At 44.8% G+C, this 19,311-nt stretch overlaps 1 protein-coding gene across 1 annotated transcript; it reads left to right on the top strand.

Annotated features, from left to right (window-relative positions):
* The first annotated feature begins 1,020 nt into the window (after positions 1–1,020).
* LOC145410055 (orexin/Hypocretin receptor type 1) lies at positions 1,021–4,865 on the top strand. Its single transcript, XM_080280270.1, has 2 exons — positions 1,021–1,119; positions 3,480–4,865. Exons 1-2 carry the CDS (start codon positions 1,021–1,023, stop codon positions 4,863–4,865), a joined length of 1,485 nt encoding a protein of 494 aa, XP_080136396.1.
* Positions 4,866–19,311: the final 14,446 nt, after the last annotated feature.

Here is a 19,311-nt window from a genome sequence, read left to right as displayed (position 1 = left end):
AAAGCAATATGATAAACTTTTGCAAAGGTAAATAGAGGTATGGAGAGTTGTTGATCCAGACATTTAGTAAACTAACGCATGGAAAGCTGAAATTTTCCTTAAGAATATAATTAAGAAAGAATACAGAAACATCTTTTAAACAACCCTGCCTCAAGAGAACCTGGTCAAACAATGCGACCACGGTAAAATAAACATAAAAATCCCTTCAAAGCTGCCTGCAGCAAGCAATGATCCAGGAAAGAGTGTGACTGTCGTAGAAAATGAGAAAATCTTTTAAAACTGCTTGATGAAAGAAATAACCTGGTCTAAAGGTGCTATTATGATAGATTAGATATAGATCCCTTAAAATAGCTGGTCGTAAGATATGACCTAATAAAAACTGTGCGACTACGGCAGAATGACTACAGAAAATCGACTATGATATAATGAATATAAAAAGAATGACAGAACGATTATAACAAATCGAGTATGAATATGGAAAATCGATTATGAGAGAATGAATGTACAAAATCGACTGACAATGAATACAGGAACTCGACTATGACTGAAAACAGAAAATCGAGTATGATAAATTTAGAAAATCGACTATGATAAAATGAACGTAGAAGATATATTGTGATAAAATGAATATACGGCATCCTTTAAAGTAGCCCGCCGCTAGGAATAATCTCATTAAATCCGTGCGACTATGATTTCCCCACCACCCTCCCAGTTTCATTCCCACGCTCCCTCCTCCCCGGGACCCCACAGTGCCAACATCAGACATCCCGCCAAAAACCAAAAGCCATGTCTCGGTGCGGGCTGCTGACACCATGACCCGTTTTGTCGTGCGAATAGGAAGCTTACTAACACCTCCTCCTTATCAATTTATTTCTGCGTATGTTGGGTTAATCCTCTCTTTTGTGTTATTTATGCATCGTATGTCAGCGTTGGGAAAATATAAATAACACAGTAGAAAACAGTATCTAGCCGTAATATGCAAAATTTATCGCCAAGGAAAAGGTGATAGAAAGTCTCCTAATGAACGCCACTGAGCTGCGACGTCGGCTGGTGATCGATGTGGCAGCCTTCAACACCACCATTGACACCAGTACTACCACCACCTCCATAGTCGCTTCTGCCACCGCTGCTCTGCCCACCCTGACAACTACAATCGGCAATGTCAGCTACAGTGCAGCACAGGTCAGTTGTTACACTCCGTTCTTTCACCTTAACTGTGCCCAGATTTTCGTCCTTTTGTAACCTATTTCACATGGCACCGTAGGCAGAAAAAGACAGTGCTTCGGCTCTACATCCTTGCCATAGCACTACATCGTCACTAGCATCATACTCTAGTGCCCTGTAGTGTTAATCTTGAGCTATGACTTAACAATTAAGATGGAGAGAATTTTTACTGTTAATGTAACAAGGGTAGCTTTCGCTATATGGCGGTCTGCTTGCTGGCTTTGGAGATTTCGTAGCACCTCTTCCTCACCAATGTATTATCATTATTATTATTATTATTATTATTATTATTATTACACATGAATATCCTCTTTAATGTTACTGATGCAAACTAAGTCGATATCAAATAGAAATAGCATCCTAGAGAATATTAAAAGGAAGTCTGCAAAATAAGTAGCTAAGGAAGAAGTGCTGCGAATGCTGCTACGCCAACTAGAACACGATGCATTGTTTTTAGCTTATACAGTAGGCTGCATGGCCTAAATGACAGACTGCAGCGAAAACCTCTATGTCACAGTTTTCTCACGCATTCACATTTTCAAAACAATGCCCTCTTTTACATTACATTCTTTTCTTCCTTTTTCTTTTTTTTTTTTTACACCAATGTTTGCACTCTCCCTAGATTCCCAGTGATGACACATACAGACTCACCCAAACACAGCCACTCCACACAGCCTTCCACGAGCATTTTTCACCCTTCACTCCAAAAGCCTTGCACCGTGAGCCATCAGGTAGGGGTGGGTCACTTCACCATTAGGAGTAAATTGTGTTACCCGACCCACGAAGCAGTTGGCCTTCAGGGTTCATTAAACATGACTTGAACGTAATACAGCTGCCCGCAAATGTTAGGCTTGTGCATAATGACCGTTAAGATACATACTGTACATACAATACATACATACACGCGTACATACATACATACATACACTTTCTCGCCAGGCCTCCAGTATTTTCTCCTGATCACATATCTTCAGCATTAAAAATACTAGTACATCTACTCCATCTTCTCCCAAGCTTTTCAGTGCCTCTGCTGGTATTTCTTCCGGTTCCGCAACCTTTCCATTTTTCATCTTTTCCAGTGCGTATTGATTTCCTTCCTACTACTTTCAGGTGTTTCCCTCTCATTTGGCGTCCAATCTCCAAACCTCGTTCAATAACTTCTCAAGATACTCTTTCCACCTTCCTTTTATGCCCTCCTCTGCGCTCAGTACCCTACCGCCACCATCCTTTATCTGCTTTATATGCGTAAGATCTTTTGTCACTTTGTTCCTTCTTTTTCCCAACGCAAAGATCTTCTGTCCTTCCGGTGTTTTCAGTTCCTCGTAGAGCTGATGCACTGCTCGTGCCTTTGCCCTTGCTACCGCTACCGCTGCCGTAGCCTCTTGGCTATGGCCGTTAATGTATCTTATGCCTGTCGTTGCCTGGGGGAATGTTTGTGAGGTGTTTTCGTTATATGTTGCATTTGACAGTACTGTATTTGCATAAAACTTATACCAATATCCTCTCTCTGCTTTATCAAGCATCACGCATGTTGTGGCACGTTGCTCACCCGCCTTGTCAGGAAGCTGTTTGTGTGTAGTCTTGTAGCCTGTGCATCGTTAACTCCCTTCATTCAAATGACATATTTTTCCCATGTAATTCTTGCTACTTACAGACGAATTTCTTTCAGTTTAGGGCAAACATCTAGTTGTGGTAGTGTTTGAAGGCCACAGCTAACCCCTTCAGTCCTGAATCTCTCTCATGCTGAATAAAATCGTCTGGTAGTAGCATGAATATCATATACGTTCTTGTAGTGAAGGGTTTAAGCGAGTTGCAGCCTCCTATCCAACAGCATTAGGTCAGTATTTATGGCTTGTACTTTATCACGTGAAAGCCTCTGCCGTGCCATGTTGGTTGTTGTCTGGTCGTTGTTGTTTTTGTTACCCCAGACTCATATTGAAGCACCGTATTACAAGTACCCTGCATGCCCTCCCAGGTCTTGAAGGGTGACACTTGTGCATGTCGTGGTTTATTATCAGCACGGGCGCTTTGATAAGTGTGTTTGATAGGCTAAGTGTGTGCAGTTAAGAAGTTGTGTTCGTGCTGGCATTGGAGGCTCCGTAACACCAAATTCTACGAGTTTCATATTCCTTATTACACCTCAGTTTCATTACATAAATAGCTGAGGAGGTGGTGCTAGGAGGTTTCCCATGCCACCTACAGTATTAGCCACTGTGAAGAGCGTGTTCCTTGTGTCTAAGTTATGTGTGTTTCAGGGTTGGTGGGGCGGGTGGGGCGTGGGCCTGGCGGCTGTGCAGGCGGCAGTGTTCCTGGTGGGTCTACTCGGCAACGTGACGGTGGCAGCCTCTGTGTGGCGGCGCGGCACTGGGCGGCAGCAGCAGCAGCAGCCCTCCGCACACCGACACGCCCTCCTTCTGTCCCTCGCACTCGCAGATCTCATGGTTACTCTGCTTTGTCTGCCTCCCGCCGCCTCCAGTCTGCTGGCGCTGCCCTGGTCTGCCCCGTGGGTGGTGTGCCCACTGCTGGCTGCCGGACAGAGCACCGCCCACACTGCCTCTACCCTCTCCATCGCCTTCCTCGCCCTCGATCGCTACCTCACCATGAGGCGCCCCAAACTGGCGCCACGAGTGGCCGCCATGACGGCGCGGTTGCTGGTGTCTCTGTGGGTGGTAGCGGCAGCGGTGGCGGTGCCCCGTGGGGTGACGGCCACTCTGGTGGCGCCGGGGCCGGTGTGCAGGGAGCGCTGGCCCGCACCCGCCGCCCGCCTCGCATACCACACCGCCGTGGCCGCCTTTGTTCACTTACTGCCGTGTGCCACTGTCATCCTCTGCCATGCCGCCGTGGCATCGTCATTGCGGCGCCGAGGCACTGAGGACACTCGCATGAACTTGCGGCCACGGCAGGTGATCATCATGGCGCGAGAGTGCAGCCTGGGTGGTGCCAACAACCACAAGATTGTGGCCGCATCCTCCAGCGGCGTGGAATCTGACGAGGACGAGGATGAGCGTGCGGCGCTGGACCTGGTGGAGATGCCGCAACAGGTGACCCGCGACGCTGGCCGTGGCCGGGGACCGCAGGCACCCCCACGGCCCGCCCCCACCATGAAGCCCGCCCGGAACATCCACACCATCATCCGCGCCCACCGCCGCATGCGGGTACGAGGACCGGCACATCCTGCCTCCATCTTCACCTCGTACCGCGGGCACTCTGTGGCGACGCGGCGACGGCTGGCGAGGGTGCTGGTGGCGTTGGGTGCAGTGTTCGCAGCGTGCTGGTTGCCGTACACAGTGGCGCTGCTGGTGTGGGCGTGGCGGGAGTCCCCTGCCACACGCACCGCCCGTGACGTGACGCTGGTGCTGGGTCACGCACACTCCGCCCTCAACCCTGTGGTGTACTGGCTCATGAATCGAGCTTTCCTCACCTCCCTGCACCGCCTCCTGTCTGCACAATTACGCCTTCCGGAGGGCCTGTCATGTGCCGGCTGTCCTCGCCCCGCCTGTCTCTCCCGCACTCCCGCAGCTCCCTGGGGCGGCAACTCCTCCACCAATGAGGACAACCTGGGCCCCTTCCACCCCAAATACCTCAACCCTCACGCCCTCAGACCTCAAGCCTCGCGCTGTACTTCACACTACTTCCACTAACACACCCACACACACACGCCACACCCTCCATACTGCACCTCAACGTTAACACCACGCCACAACATCACACCACACCACACCATACCACACCACACCACACATCACCACACCACACCACCCAGCCTGCCGACCCGTGCCTATTATATCCCATACCATACCTTTACACTCACGACTGCCATGTTGTCCTATACCACATTCAGATGCCAGCTATTTCAATGCATCTAACATAACACCATCTGTCACCATAATCAGCTGTAGTTAATGGCTCCACACCTGTTATGAAGCTTGGCACTCCACACTTGTTATGTCGCAGTCTGCCTATAAATCCAAATTGAGTTGTAGGCTTAGCAAAACCTTATCCCTGCAGTTATATCTTCCCCTTGGCTAGTTCCACACCTGTTAACCAGCATCCATTGCCACACCTACCACCCACCACACCTGTCGCCATCATACCTTTACCACCACACCTATCACCCACACTTCACACACCTGTCACCACCACACCAGTCACCACCACACACCTGCCACCATCACATCTATCACTCACACTTCACACACCAGTCACCACCACACACCTACCACCATCACACCTGTCACACACACACACACACACGTCACCACCACCAATCACCACCACCACACGCCTGTCACCACCACACGCCTGTCACCACCACACGCCTGTCACCACCACACACCTGTCACCCATTCTCCATCATAGTATTTTTATGGCTCGAAAGTAATAGCATTTTCCAGTATACAATTTCACCATTTTAAATCCAGCTATCTGTTCAGCCCCTTCAATCCGGTGACGTGTTTCCTTGTTTCATTCTCGATACCTTCAGACGATTTTTTTTGCCTTAGGGGAGATTTATTGTAGTTAAGAGATTAATGAAAAGTCTCTCCTTTGCTGCATAAAATCGTCTGGAGATAGAAAGACGACAATAGAAAAAGCGTCACCGTAGAGAAAGGGTTAAACTTCATTATATATTTCACAGAGTTAGTTAAGCACAAATAATAGGTAGCCATCTTGGAATTTGTAACTTTAAGCATCATAATTTTAATAACTATATACGGGTCGACACTTTGACCAGAGTATATTATATAGTAACTTTGTATACCATAACCTATAGTGTTTGTATAAATGCAATTATCACCTCACTGCCTATATCTGTAAATAGAATAATGTAGTCCTTATATACGGCAAAGATATATATATATATAATACAATTAGATTTGTAAATGATGTAGGCTATATAGCTGATTTAAGAATGTAATCGAGTAATCCAAATTATGAACAATACATTGAGCTGAACTCCATAACCTGCCCTGAAGGAGCATAACACAAACATAAAACACAGGGCCGTATTTCAAGTGACCGGAGATTTCGTGATACCGGTACCTCTTTCTCTGCGATTTATTCATCACATTACTCCTGAATATTTTCTTCTATGTTACTGTTGCAAAATTCGTCAATATTAAAAAAAAAAGTAAAACACTAAATGCCATTATAAAAGCGAAGAAAGTTACATAAAAGACAATGCTAAGGTGTAATACGCAAACCAAATCGCTAAGAAGGAGGTGCTACGAAGCCTCCTATATATCACCTAAAATACGGCCATCAGACTTAACACACTTAGATAAACGTGGGGGTGTCAGAAGCGCCAATTCATTACAGGCGATACTGAAGACTTCTCAACTGCGTCAGATTTCATTAGATTTTACCGACTGTGCTGCAATACGCCAGACAAGAGAGCAACGCTAAAATATCTTGTCTGTTAGAGAAAACTTTGAAATAAAAATTTCATTGTACTCAAACCATTAATCCCACAGCACCCACTTTCACAAGGTATAACTCTATGACCTCCCCCACCCACGACAGCTCATCCCACCCATTTCTTTGACCCCTACGCCCTTTCGTTTCCAGACTTCTATTCGTGGAAGCTGTCACACTCAAATCCATGATCCTACACCCTCCATTTTCACTGTGGATACGTTTCTGCCCCAGCCCCATTGCCTACTATATTATAAATACCCAGTCCGTCCCACCTAATCCTTTACTCACAACGCCCATTCTTTATCCCCATTTTACGATTTCACAGAGCAGTCCAGGTTATGAAATCGACGAACGCGTTTTTTTTTTTTTTTATTAGGCCCAACTTACCTGTTATAAATAGTTTTTGTTCTAATAACCGCCAGAATTTACCCAGCCTAGGTCTTCTTAACGCACCTGGCCAGTCTAACCTGTCTCACCTTAACTCAAAATTACCTCTAATCTAGCTCTGCGCACGTACCTAAGGTATCCGAAACAGCTGATCAGAAAACCGGAGGCACTAGTATATACGTGACATATATATATATATATATATATATATATATATATATATATATATATATATATATATATATATACTTAAGTAAATAAGTTAATTCTTTCGATGATAGCTCATACCTCTTCCTTTTCTTTTTCATCTGCTTAGTCTTCTTCCTGTGCTCTTCATTAATACCGCGTGTAATAAAATTCCTTCATTTCTTCATTTTTTGTCAGTATCGCGTGTGATAAGTTGCGCTTCTATTCTGCGCGTCTACTGTACCCACAGTGCACCTGCACAATTCTCACTAAATTCGCCTCGTGCTCTGTCGGGTCCTGCTTGCGGCTCAGGGGAGACTGCCGGCAAGGAGAACCCGACACTAGCTAACACACTCAGCCCGGATTCACAAAAATATAAGCCATTCCAGTTTTAAATTACACTAGGCCACAATTCGCACTCTTCCATACCTTCCTATATTCTCTCACTCTATCTTCATCATCTGTAACTACAGTTTTAATCTGCAATGGACTATAGTTACATGTGATGGAGTCAGAGCGTGGAAGTATGGGCAGGTATTTATGGGTGAATCGTGGTCGAGCGTAATTCTAATTTCGAATGGACTAAAACATACGGTCAACACCCTCTCCCAGCTCAGATTTTCATTTGCAGGAGGAACAAGAGACACGGGAAGCTTTTATTTTCACTTTCCTCTCCTTGTCCTTCCTGCGAAAACAAATCTTAGTTATGACATAGAATTGATAAGATTGTTATAAATCTCAGGGTCGTATTCGAAGTGGGTCTGGAGATTTCGTTACGTCTCTTTCACGGCGATTTACTCTGCACAAAACACCTACTCATATAATTATAAATTACTGGTGCGGAATATATCCACACACACACACACACACACACACACACACACACACACACACACAAAGTAACATACAAGAAAACGTTACGGTGTAGTCTGTAAAATGAATCGCTAAGAAAGGTGATACAAGCCTCCTACGCCAGCTAGACTACGACTCATCCTATCACTGCTACACTTTTGTACATGAACAATTTTCGTGAATAATAAACATCGTGAATACCATGTTGTAAGGTCCTCAGTCCGATGAAGTTTATTTTCCTGTTGTATACTTGCTACTTCTAGACGATTATATTCACCTTAGAAGAAACCTTTTGTAATGACGGGGTTAGTGGAAGCTATGTCTAACCTCCCTAGTTGGAAAAAAGTCTCTCCTCAGCTGAATGAAATCGTCTGGATGTAGCAAGAATGAAAGAAATACATCAGACTGAAATGGTAACAAAATCCACAATGGTTTATTTTTCCATTAATTTGGGGACATATGAATAATAAATGTTTTTTTTTTTTTTGTATTTGAGGACCCATAACTTTAATTGTGACTATTTTGGTGAATAATAAATATCTTGACTGAGATGTTGTGGTATCTGAGAACCTGATCAACTATGAACTTTTCTGTAACATTAAACACGCAAATTTTACACTCAGGCTCATCTGACTCAATTTCAGATGAGAAAAATCGTATGGCCTCAGCTGGAATGGAAGACCAGAGTTGTCCCGATCGTAAAAGGACTAATGGTAAGAGTACAGTATTAACACTAGGACTCAGGACCTGTATTTATAAACTTCCTAAGCTTAACCTATGTGGAAGATTGTTTATATATACGCTTGCCTTCAGTCATACAGCCACCAAACACTTACACTAGGACTCAGGACCTGTATTTATAAACTTCCTAAGCTTAACCTATGTGTAAGATTGTTTATATATACGCTTGTCTTCAGCCACACAGCCACCAAACACTTAATCATCACATCACAAAATTTTATATACAAAACGATCCTTGATCAAAGTAAACTGTTTTGAAGACTCTGCTTATCGTATAATCTGCTTAGGATCTCATAAATACGACTCTTGGAATCACTCTAAATCGAATAAAACCGTCTGGCGTCAGCTAGAATGAAATACTAGAGCTGGCTTGATCATGAGTGGGTATAGGCATTGTTGACATATAGTATACATATTTCCTTGAATCCTTCGCCTTGAGCTTCCTCGCTACGATTTTTTTTTATCATCTTAATCAGGCTATTACCATATGATTCATTCAATTTGGTATGGAACTATAGCAGCAGAAGGGAGTTAAAGTTATGTTCCGTCACTTCAGCGCGAAGTCTCCCCTAAGCTGAATAAAATCGTCTGGTGTTACGAATAAAGTAAAAGAAGAAAGAAAATGAAAAAAGCGTCATGTAATGGAAAGAGTTCAATACAGTGGCAAAAGCTCACCTACTGTTTCACTGCGTCTGCCTCACACTTAAGCATGTCTCTTACTTTCCTTCCTGGCGCATCATGTTAAGGACCAACATCTACGGACAGAGAAACATAACAACCCTCTTTCAGCCTGGGAATAACAGAAGAAAGTGAGAAGCAGAAGTGGTGACATATTGGACGAACTATTGTATCCATGGGCAGAGAAACATTCCAAGCCTCTCTTGGTTTAATATTATCCAGATGAAAATAAAAAATAAATAAGAAGTAGAAGTGGTGATTGGGTGAATTTTTGCATCTATTAGCAGAGAAACATTTGCTGCCTCTCTCAGATTAGGAATATTAGCCAGCAGAGGAAAATGGGTAAACGAGGTGAAATATTAGCCGATTTTTTTTTTTTTTTCTGTTGACAAAGAAAAAACCTCTTTCAGCTTGGACTTATTATCTAGCGGAGGAAAGTGGGAAACAGACCAGGTTAAATATTAGACGAACTTTCGTATCTATGGAGAGAGATACACACCAAGCCTCTTATCAGCTTAGGAATATTAGTCGCAGAGGAAGTGAATAGAAGTGACATGAACTCTTGCTCCCAACTGTACCTGTCGGAGGATGGAAGAGTCGAAAAAGCTTTCAAAACTATTAGTCACCCCGGTAACTTCCAAACTACGAGGCTGAAACTCTGTAGACAACCTGACGCCGCCTCCCCTTCCCTCCTGCCCTCCTCCCCGAACACTTGGCGAGAGACAGTTCAATGATTCAGGTGGCAGGAGCTTCCAAACTCCGAACCAGCCTGGCTACGCGTCACCAACAAGCGTCAGGGGGCTGAGGATGGACGTAAATGAGAGAGAAAATGACGCACGGGGAGAGAATGGACGTAAATGAGGGAGGAATTAACGCTGGAGAGAAAGATAGACGTATACGAGAGAAACAGAAGTAGAGGAGAAAAAATGAACACAGAGTGGAGAGAGATTGATGCAGGGAACACTAAAAGAGAAGCAAAGGAGAAAGAAATGAACATAGAGAAAGAACTGGGCGTAGAAGAGGGAAAAATGGACGTAGAAAAGTGGATTAATATGAAGAGAGGAGAGAAAAATGAATGTAGCAGGACAGAGGAGAAAGAAACGAGTGTAGGAGAGAGAAATCGACGGAGAGGAGAGAGAAATGGATGTTGATGGATGTAGAGGAGAGAAAAATGGAGGTGGATGGATAAGGGAGAGAGAAATGGACTTAAATGTGAGGGAGATTGGCATATACGGGAGAAATATACGGAGAGAGAGAGAGAGAGAGAGAGAGAGAGAGAGAGAGAGAGAGAGAGGGAGAGAGAGAGAGAGATGGACGTAGAGATAAGAAAGATGGACGCAAAGGAGAGAAAGGTAGAAACAGGGTTGAAAGAAATAGGCGTAGAGGACAGGCAGCAGGGCGTAGAGAGAGAGAGAGAGAGAGAGAGAGAGAGAAGTTGACCTGCGCAGTGTGATCGAAAACGTTCCGATAAAGATTGGCAAACTCAGTTTTACTGAACATTTATCACTAATGCCCTTCGAAGCACTCCCCTTCTGTATTCACAAACACTGTCTCTACCTCTCCTGCCATTGACAGAAACGTCGCTGGACCTTTCATTTTCAATGTTTTTCAGGTAGGATACGCCATAACAGTAGTACATCTGGGGAGTAATTCCGTGCGCACAATTCCCTCCACGTCAAGAAATGACCTTCACCTACTATCTAAATTTAGACACACGAGCTTGTAGGAGGACTCGATAATACTGGTGTCTTCCACTGGGAGCTTGGAGCTGTCTTTTTGTCTCTGGGTTATTATCAATAAGCCCAAGTTTCATCTCTTGCTCTGAGGTTGGATTTGAACATTGGATGCAGTGCGTCTGACAGAGTAAATTACTATTGTTGTCCCGACCATGAGAAGGTTAATGGTACCAGAATTAACATTCTCAGTCTCTTATGACTCACTCTCAGATGATTAAAATAGTCCGGCGTTATGTGCAATAAAAAAAAAATTGTTGTGCCAACCAGAAGAGGGTTAATGTGCAAATGTAGAGAAGTGTTCCCTCAAAATACGTTATTATCGTTCGCAGTCTTTTCTACATTGTCCGAGAAAATGGATTCAGGATTTGTTTAGTTTTGAATGTACAGTATATCGACTTCAGTTAGTGTTCCCGAAGTCAGAGTCGAGGGCCTTAGGGCGACTAAGCCAGTCACAGTTTTCTGGCCACTGTTTGTATGTTCGCACTGCACAGGCCACAGTTAAGGGTAGATTATGACGACTGAGATGTTAAAGGAATTCTCTCGAACTAATGATGTATCCTTATCATGGTAACTGACATGCTCATGTCAGCTCCAAGGCCATAGTGATGAAAAATAAATAAATAAATAAATAAAGGCCGTAGAGCAAACTTCTTTATTTATAGGAGTATAGCCATATAACTGGCATCATCGGAAAGGGCGTTCAAACTGCAGTAGTTTATGTTCTTATCACAGTTTTGATACAGCCCACTGGAGATTGATAATTCAGTAATAATAATAATAATAATAATAATAGCAGCAGTAGTAGTAGTAATAGTAATAGTAACAGTAGTAGTAGTAGTAGTAACAGTAGTAGTAGTAGCAGTAGTAACAATAACAGTAAAAATGCGCCCCTGTCACTGCTTCAGTAGATGGTGGAGGTAGGAGAGAGGTAGGTAAGCAGGAAGATAGGCAGGGACGCAGGTAGGCAGGGAAATAGACAGAGGTAGGCAAGCAAGTACGCTACAGGGAAGTAAGGAGATAGGTAGGAAGGTAGGTACTGAGGCAGACAGGGAGGTCAGTGGGCAGGCAGTGAGTTAGGTAGGTAGGTAGATACTGTAGACTGATAGGTATGGTAAGACGGCTACGAAAAAAAAAAAAAATAGTGAGCAGGGAAGTAGGTAGGAAGGTAGGTAGACAGACGGGTAGGTAGGTATGACAAGAGGGTTAGTATGTAAGAATGTACTGTAAGAAGATAGGCAGGCTGGCAGGGAAGTAGGCAAGGAAATAGGTAGAAATGTAGGTAGTGAGGCAGGCAGGGAGGTCCATAGGTAGGCAGGTAGGTACATCAAGTATGGTAAGAGGGTTAGTAAGTAGGTAGGCGGGTTTAACGAGACCTCGACTGCGTGTGGTAAAAACGCAGCTACAGTATACTCTTTTCACATTAACTTGGCATAATACTGTCATTTCTCCTCCTTGAATGCTGAGCTGTAACAGTAGATTAACACTAGATTATGATGCTAGTCATGAAGAAGCGCTATGGAAAAGGTGTAGAGGTGTGGTATTGTCCTATTCTGCCATTGAAATAAGTGAAGTAAGTTGCAAAAGGACGATAATCTGGGCCAAGTTAAGATGAAAGAACCATAGTATATTGTGTCAGTGGTTAATGGTTAAAAATGAGAGAGAGAGAGAGAGAGGGAGAGAGCTTGTTTCCCCTGTAATCTCCACTCTGCTTCCCATTTTGAACCAGCATTCCATAAATCCATCCTCTCTCTCTCTCTTGCTCTCTCTCTCTCTCTCTCTCTCTCTCTCTCTCTCTTTGTGTATATATATATATATATATATATATATATATATATATATATATATATATATATATATATATATATATTCTCTCTTTCCTTTTCTCTTTCTCTCCCTCCTCCCTTCCTGTTCCCCTCCTTCCCGTCCTTTTTCCTTTCATCATGACCTCTTTTCCTCCCTTCCCCTTCGGCCTTCCTTCTGTTAGAGAGAGAGAGGGAGAGAGAGAGAGAGAGAGAGAGAGAGAGAGAGAGAGAGAGAGAGAGAGAGAGAGAGAGAGTACAACGGAGTACAGAGGAAAGCAAACAACAACAGCCCTGTTGGTCCTTTCGTGGCTGTTTGGTATAGCGAAGGTTGTAACTAACAAATCTAATCTACCAGGTAAAGACAAGGATATATAAGCAGGAGAGGAAAAATCTCTCTGATTCTCAAACCATTAACTAGACTGACATGCTAAACCTATATGTGTGTGTGTGTGTGTGTGTGTGTGTGAGAGAGAGAGAGAGAGAGAGAGAGAGAGAGAGAGAGACAGAGACAGAGACAGAGACAGAGAGAGGGAGGCAGGAGGGAAGAAAAGAACTTAAATGAAAGGATGGAAAGTAGGGAATGCAGAGAAATAGGGGAAGACAGAAGGAATAAGGAAGAGAGAGAAGGGAGGTAGAGGAGACGGAGATCATGAGGAAATGGGAGAAAGGAAAGAGAAGTGTAATGAAGTCTAAGCTCGCGTGGCCAAAAGCTATCTGATCTTACTACAAGTGGCTTATGCAGGTATCGTGACACTTCTTCCTCAGCAACTTATACTCGGCATTACACTTAAATATCCTCTTGTATGTAATTGATGCAACCTATGGCAATAAAGCGATTTAAATAACATGCAAGGGAATGCTTAGGTGCAATACGTGCAGTCAAACGCTAAAAAACAGAAAGAAAGAAAAAAAAAAGAGCTACGAAGCCTGCGATGTTACTCATAAGATGGCTCTTCTCGGTTTAAGTTTAACATGCGCATCTGGTAAGCGCGGGGGCCTCAGTTCACACCCCGGTCAGTATAGTAATTTAGCAAGTGTCATACATTGCCTGGCAGCGGTGTGGGATACGAGAAGAGGCTTAGCTGGGAATATGACACAGATGGGAAGGATTTGTGGTGTGTGCACGTGCCGGGGATGGGCTTCAGGTTCTGTCACCCAGCATCCCTTGCAACGGAGGCCTCCAGTGCTACGCCACCGTGTGTGTGTGTGTGTGTGTGTGTGTGTGTGTGTGTGTGTGTGTGTGTGTGTATGTATTATATCATCCATTCTCCTCATTTACCTTTCATCCTTCGCCTCTTCTTCCTCCCTCCATCTTTCATTCTCTTCTCTCCATTTTATACTCTCTCTCTCTCTCTCTCTCTCTCTCTCTCTCTCTCTCTCTCTCTCTCTCTCTCTCTCTCTCTCTCTCAAGTGCAACGGTAAGCGCGTGGTCCCGAGTTTGCATCCCGGCAAACACAGTGACTATTTTAGTCAGTTCCGTGCGGCCTCTACTGAAGAAGGAGGAAAGAGGAAGAAAGAAGAAAAGGAGGAGGGAATGAGAGAGGAAAGACTAGGGGAAGGTGTAAAGAAATATGAAGGGAGGGAGAGAAGGACGGAAGGAAGAACATGAATAATGGAAGAAAAATGGTGGGAGGAAAAAGAAACAAAATTTTGTGAATAAAAAAAAAAAAAAATACAAGAAGAGAAATTTTGTGGTGAGAAAGGGTGTGGTGAGGCAGGGTATGATAGTGTGGTGAGGCTAGCTATGGTGAAGCAGGGTGTGGTAAGACAGCGTGTGGTAAAACAGGGTGAGATGAAGAAGAAAGTGGTGAAGTAGAAAGTGAAGCAGTGTGACGCGGCAGGGTGTGGTGATGCAGTGTGGTGAGACTGTGGAGAATGTGTGGTGACGGTGAGGCAAGGTGTGGTGAAGCAGCCAGTGTGGTGAGGCAGGCTGTAGTGATGTAGGGTTTGGTCCAGTGTACGAAAAAGGACCGTTGGTGTATCTGGGAGAATCATCACCTTCAACAGTGGAGGTCTCTCTGAACGGGATGGAGTCGGGTGTAAGGGATGCGAAGCAAGCTGGGTGCTGTAATCTCCCACCCCCACCCCTCCGGTAAATATTTTGAAACTAGGTCAATATGTGGCCATATGCAATGATTAATGGATACCAGAGCACTGTTCAAAGGTTTAGGATGAATTATATTTTTAAACCAAATATGTATTATGTGTTCATCTTCATAGTCTTCTCTGATTCGCAAGCTCTAAAGATACATTGCTAAATTTTCTTGCACAAAAAAAAAAAGAAAAAAAAAAGGGATTATCGTTAATAAATGAGGCAGATTTCGGGTGTTTCCATAAACCACACCACAGAGTGAGACTAGGGTGACGAAAAATCAACATACCGGTATAATATGTTTGGGGACATTTACAGTATTCACTTTCTGAATGATCATTCATACAGTTTCTTACAGTCATGTTATTGGAAGAGGCTCGTAATTGAGCCTGTGACTCCAGCTATGTATCCTAGCAACTTTTTTGGCGGTGGCTAAGTGAGGTGGGCGTTATTTGTGTTTTATAATTAAATTTTTGTTCGACTTTCCCCAAATTAATCAAGCCTTCTCTCAAATTCTTCCACTGTTCTTGATATCGTTACATTCTTAGGTAAATCATTCCACATGTTTACAACTCTCCATAGGAATGAGCATTTGCTTGTCTAACATATTATCACTGAATGGCCTCTTGTTGGGTTATCATCCTATAGCTGAAACACTCCCTCACAACAAGCTCCATCATATACAGTATGTAAAATAAATTTATGCTCTCAGAATAAATGAACATACCTTCTTTGAGATCTTTTTATGACTCACTGTATGTCCTGCATTGTCTGTTTCCATGGGTTATCACTGTATATGAGTGGGTCAAACCCCCTCGGATTCCACCGATTTTGAACACTGATGAAGTGAGGTTAGGTAAGGTTAGGCGGGGTCCTACCGGCACTACTTATGATGTTGAATCAGAGGGATGGAAGTAGTGGATGGAATGAAGAAAGTCAAAATTGGGAAAACCCCAGGAACTGATGGAGTGTGTGGTGAAATGCTGAAGCATGTGGGAGAGATAGTAGTAAATGGATACGGAAGATGTGCAGATTGGCCTGGACGGAAGGTAAAAGCCCTGGAGGATTGGAAGTAAGGTATAATCATTCCTCTGTATAAAGGAAGCGGGGGAAAAAAAAAAAAGTGTGTGGTAATCATAGGGGCATTTGTCTTCTTAGTGTAATAGGAAAAGTATACGGTAGGATACTTACTGGGAGAGTTAGGGAAATAGCAAAGGAATTAGTTGGAGAAGAACAGGGAGGTTTTAGGAAGGGAAGAGGTAGTGTAGATCAGATATTCATTCTTAGAGCTTAGTGGAAGAGTATCGAGAGAAGGGAAAGAAGTTCTATGTGGTCTTCATGGATTTGGAGAAAGCATATGACAGAGTGGATAGACAAGGACTGTGGAAAGTATTAAGAATATATGGAGTAGATGGGAATTAAGTTGTTGAATGCCGTGAAGAGTATGTATGAGGGTGCTATGGCTGCAGTACGTGTGTATGGTGAGGTGAGTGAATTTTTCTCTTTGAATGCTGGATTGAAACAGGGATATGTGATGTCTCCATGGCTGTTCAATCTGTATATGGATGGGGTTATAAATGAGATACAAGGTAGGGCAGTGGATGTTGGAGCGGCCCTAATGAGAGAGGGCAATGTTTGGAAACTCCCTGTACCGTTGTTTGCAGATGACACTGTATTGTTAGGTGAAGAGGAAAGGGAACTGCAATGCTTGGTGAATGAGTCTGGGAGTGTGTGTAAGAACCGGAACCTAACGGTGAATGTAGGGAAGAGTAAAGTTATGGTCTTTGAGAGAAGTCACTGAATGTACAGTGAGGCTGGATGAGGAGGAAATGGAAAATGTGAGTGCGTTCAAGTAATTGGGTAGTGTAATGAGTAAGGATGGATGTTTAGAGGGTGAAGTGCTTGAAAGGGTACAACAGGGAAGAACGGTTGTTGGTTCTTTGAAAGCAGTGATAAGGAACAGGGAAGTGAGCATGGAAGTAAAGTCACCGCATGACAGTATTGTGATACCAATTCTAACGTATGAAACTGACGCTAGGACCTTGTTGGAAGGACACAAATCAAGAGTGAGAGCAGTGGAAATGAGTTATCAGAGGGAAGCATGCGGAGTTACATGGATAGAAAGATTAACAAATGAAGAGGTGAAAGAGCACTGTGGTGTGGGTGTGGATGTGACAGAAAGCCATGTGGAGAGGATGGAGAGCGAGAGACTGGCGAGGAGGGTGTACGCGAGTGAAGTGAAGGGGGGTGGGGGAGAGGGAGGGGGAGGCCAAGGATGAGATGGAGAGATGGAGTGGACAGGTATAAGAGATGGAAGTGTGAGCTTGGAGCATGGCAGTGACGTGGGATTGGACAGGGCGACATGGAGGCGATTTGGCTGTGGCCACCCCTTACGGGATTGAGGCGTATACTGTAGATATTGACTACTCCCAACCAGGGTGATGACATGCTCAGCTTGAAGTATGTAACATCACACACCCCTGTGTAGCCTAAAAGTTGTTCCTGGCCAGTGCAGAAGCTCAGTGTGCTCATGCACAGCTTATCCTAGCCCCAGAATATGACTCCTACTTTCCATTCAGTCTACGTCACCGGAAATTGATGACTCCCCATTAGATCACACGTGACCTTTTCGCCTCATACCTCTCTCTCTCTCTCTCTCTCTCTTGCTCTGTAACTTCCCAGCACTTGTTTCTTCTATTTGCATTTTCGCGGATGTACCGCATTAAAGTGTTTACTTGAATTGCTGTCAAAAATGTAGGTCGCTAGCAATATTTTGTTCCATTAACCAGTTTTTACATATTATCTAATCGCTTCACGCATGTTACAATGAATCGCCATTTCACCATGAAATTATAGTTTTATGAAAAATGTAATTATAGCCATAGTACAGTGATAATGCTTTAGAACGGGAAGGAATAATGAAGAACTATCACCAAGCCACAATATGGCTATATGGCACTGTAGGAGTACAGGGAAAATAAAGACCAGAAGAAATACGGAAATATCAAGTGGAGAGTTAAGATAGAAAAGCAGAAGAGGACAGTTAGGAAAGAGTGGGACAAAAAGACCCCTTTTAATCGCCTCTTACAAGCAGGGATACTGGGGAAGTACTGTATTCTTTCCCCCCCTCCCCAGAAAATGATGATGCTTTAGAACAGTGGTTCTTAAACTTTCTCGTGCAGCGGACCCCTTATATTAAAACTAATCATGTGGCGGACCCTTAATTATGAGTAGATTTCCCTCCTGAAATGCGTGCTCCCGCCGCCAGACCCTCCACCCCACTACTGAGCCACAGCCCCACCCCCACCCCATGAAGACATCGCAGTGGGCCAGGTGGACACGATGCCGGCCCAGAGCAAGACGGGCATAGGTGCTCCCCGACCTTGTGTTTCTCTTCCCCTCAACCTACCCAACCACGACGTCACAGTAATGGGAGACTACTTCTCGGCCGGACCAGCCTTCGCCAGGATCGGAGTGGGACTGCTCCAGATACAGTCCCAGGCAGCACCGCGGTAACGGCCACTGTACGTACCGGGAGGGAACGGCCACTGTACATTCCTCAGCTGTTTCCCCCTGCAACACCGCAGTAACGGCCACTGTACCTACCGGGGAAGGGACAGCCACTGTACGCCCTTGTGCTGCAGCTATATCTGGAGCTCGCCTCAGTGTGACGGCCACTGTACAGAATGCACACCGACAGGTAAAGGCAGGAGAGGTGGAACCGCGACGACGGCCACTGTACGCATCGAGGAGGGAACGGCCACTGTACGTCCCTCATCCACCTCCTTCTCCTCCTCCTACGGGAGTAGCACCGCGGTAACGGCCACTGTACGTACCGGGGAGGGAACGGCCACTGTATGTCCCTCATCCACCTCCTTCTCCTCCTCCTACGGGAGTAGCACCGCGGTAACGGCCACTGTACGTACCGGGGAGGGAACGGCCACTGTATGTCCCTCAGCTACTTCCTGCTGGGCAGGGAGACCCGCGGCGACGGCCACTGTATGCGCCGGGGAGGGAACAGCCACTGTAAATCCCTCATCTGCCTCTTCCTCCTTCGGAAGCAGCACCACGGTAACGGCCACTGTACGTACCGGGGAAGGAACGGCTACTGTACGTCCTACTGCTGCTATCCCAAGGGCCTGTGGAACCGCGGCAATGGCCACTGTACGCGTCGGGGAAGGGACAGCCACTGTACGCC

This window comes from Coenobita brevimanus, chromosome 84, assembly GCF_032717465.1.
Source record: "Coenobita brevimanus isolate Jiangsu-jjx chromosome 84, ASM3271746v2, whole genome shotgun sequence".
Lineage (NCBI taxonomy): Eukaryota > Metazoa > Arthropoda > Malacostraca > Decapoda > Coenobitidae > Coenobita > Coenobita brevimanus.
Note: the sequence above shows the minus strand (reverse complement) of the source record. Positions and strands in the feature narration are given on the sequence as shown.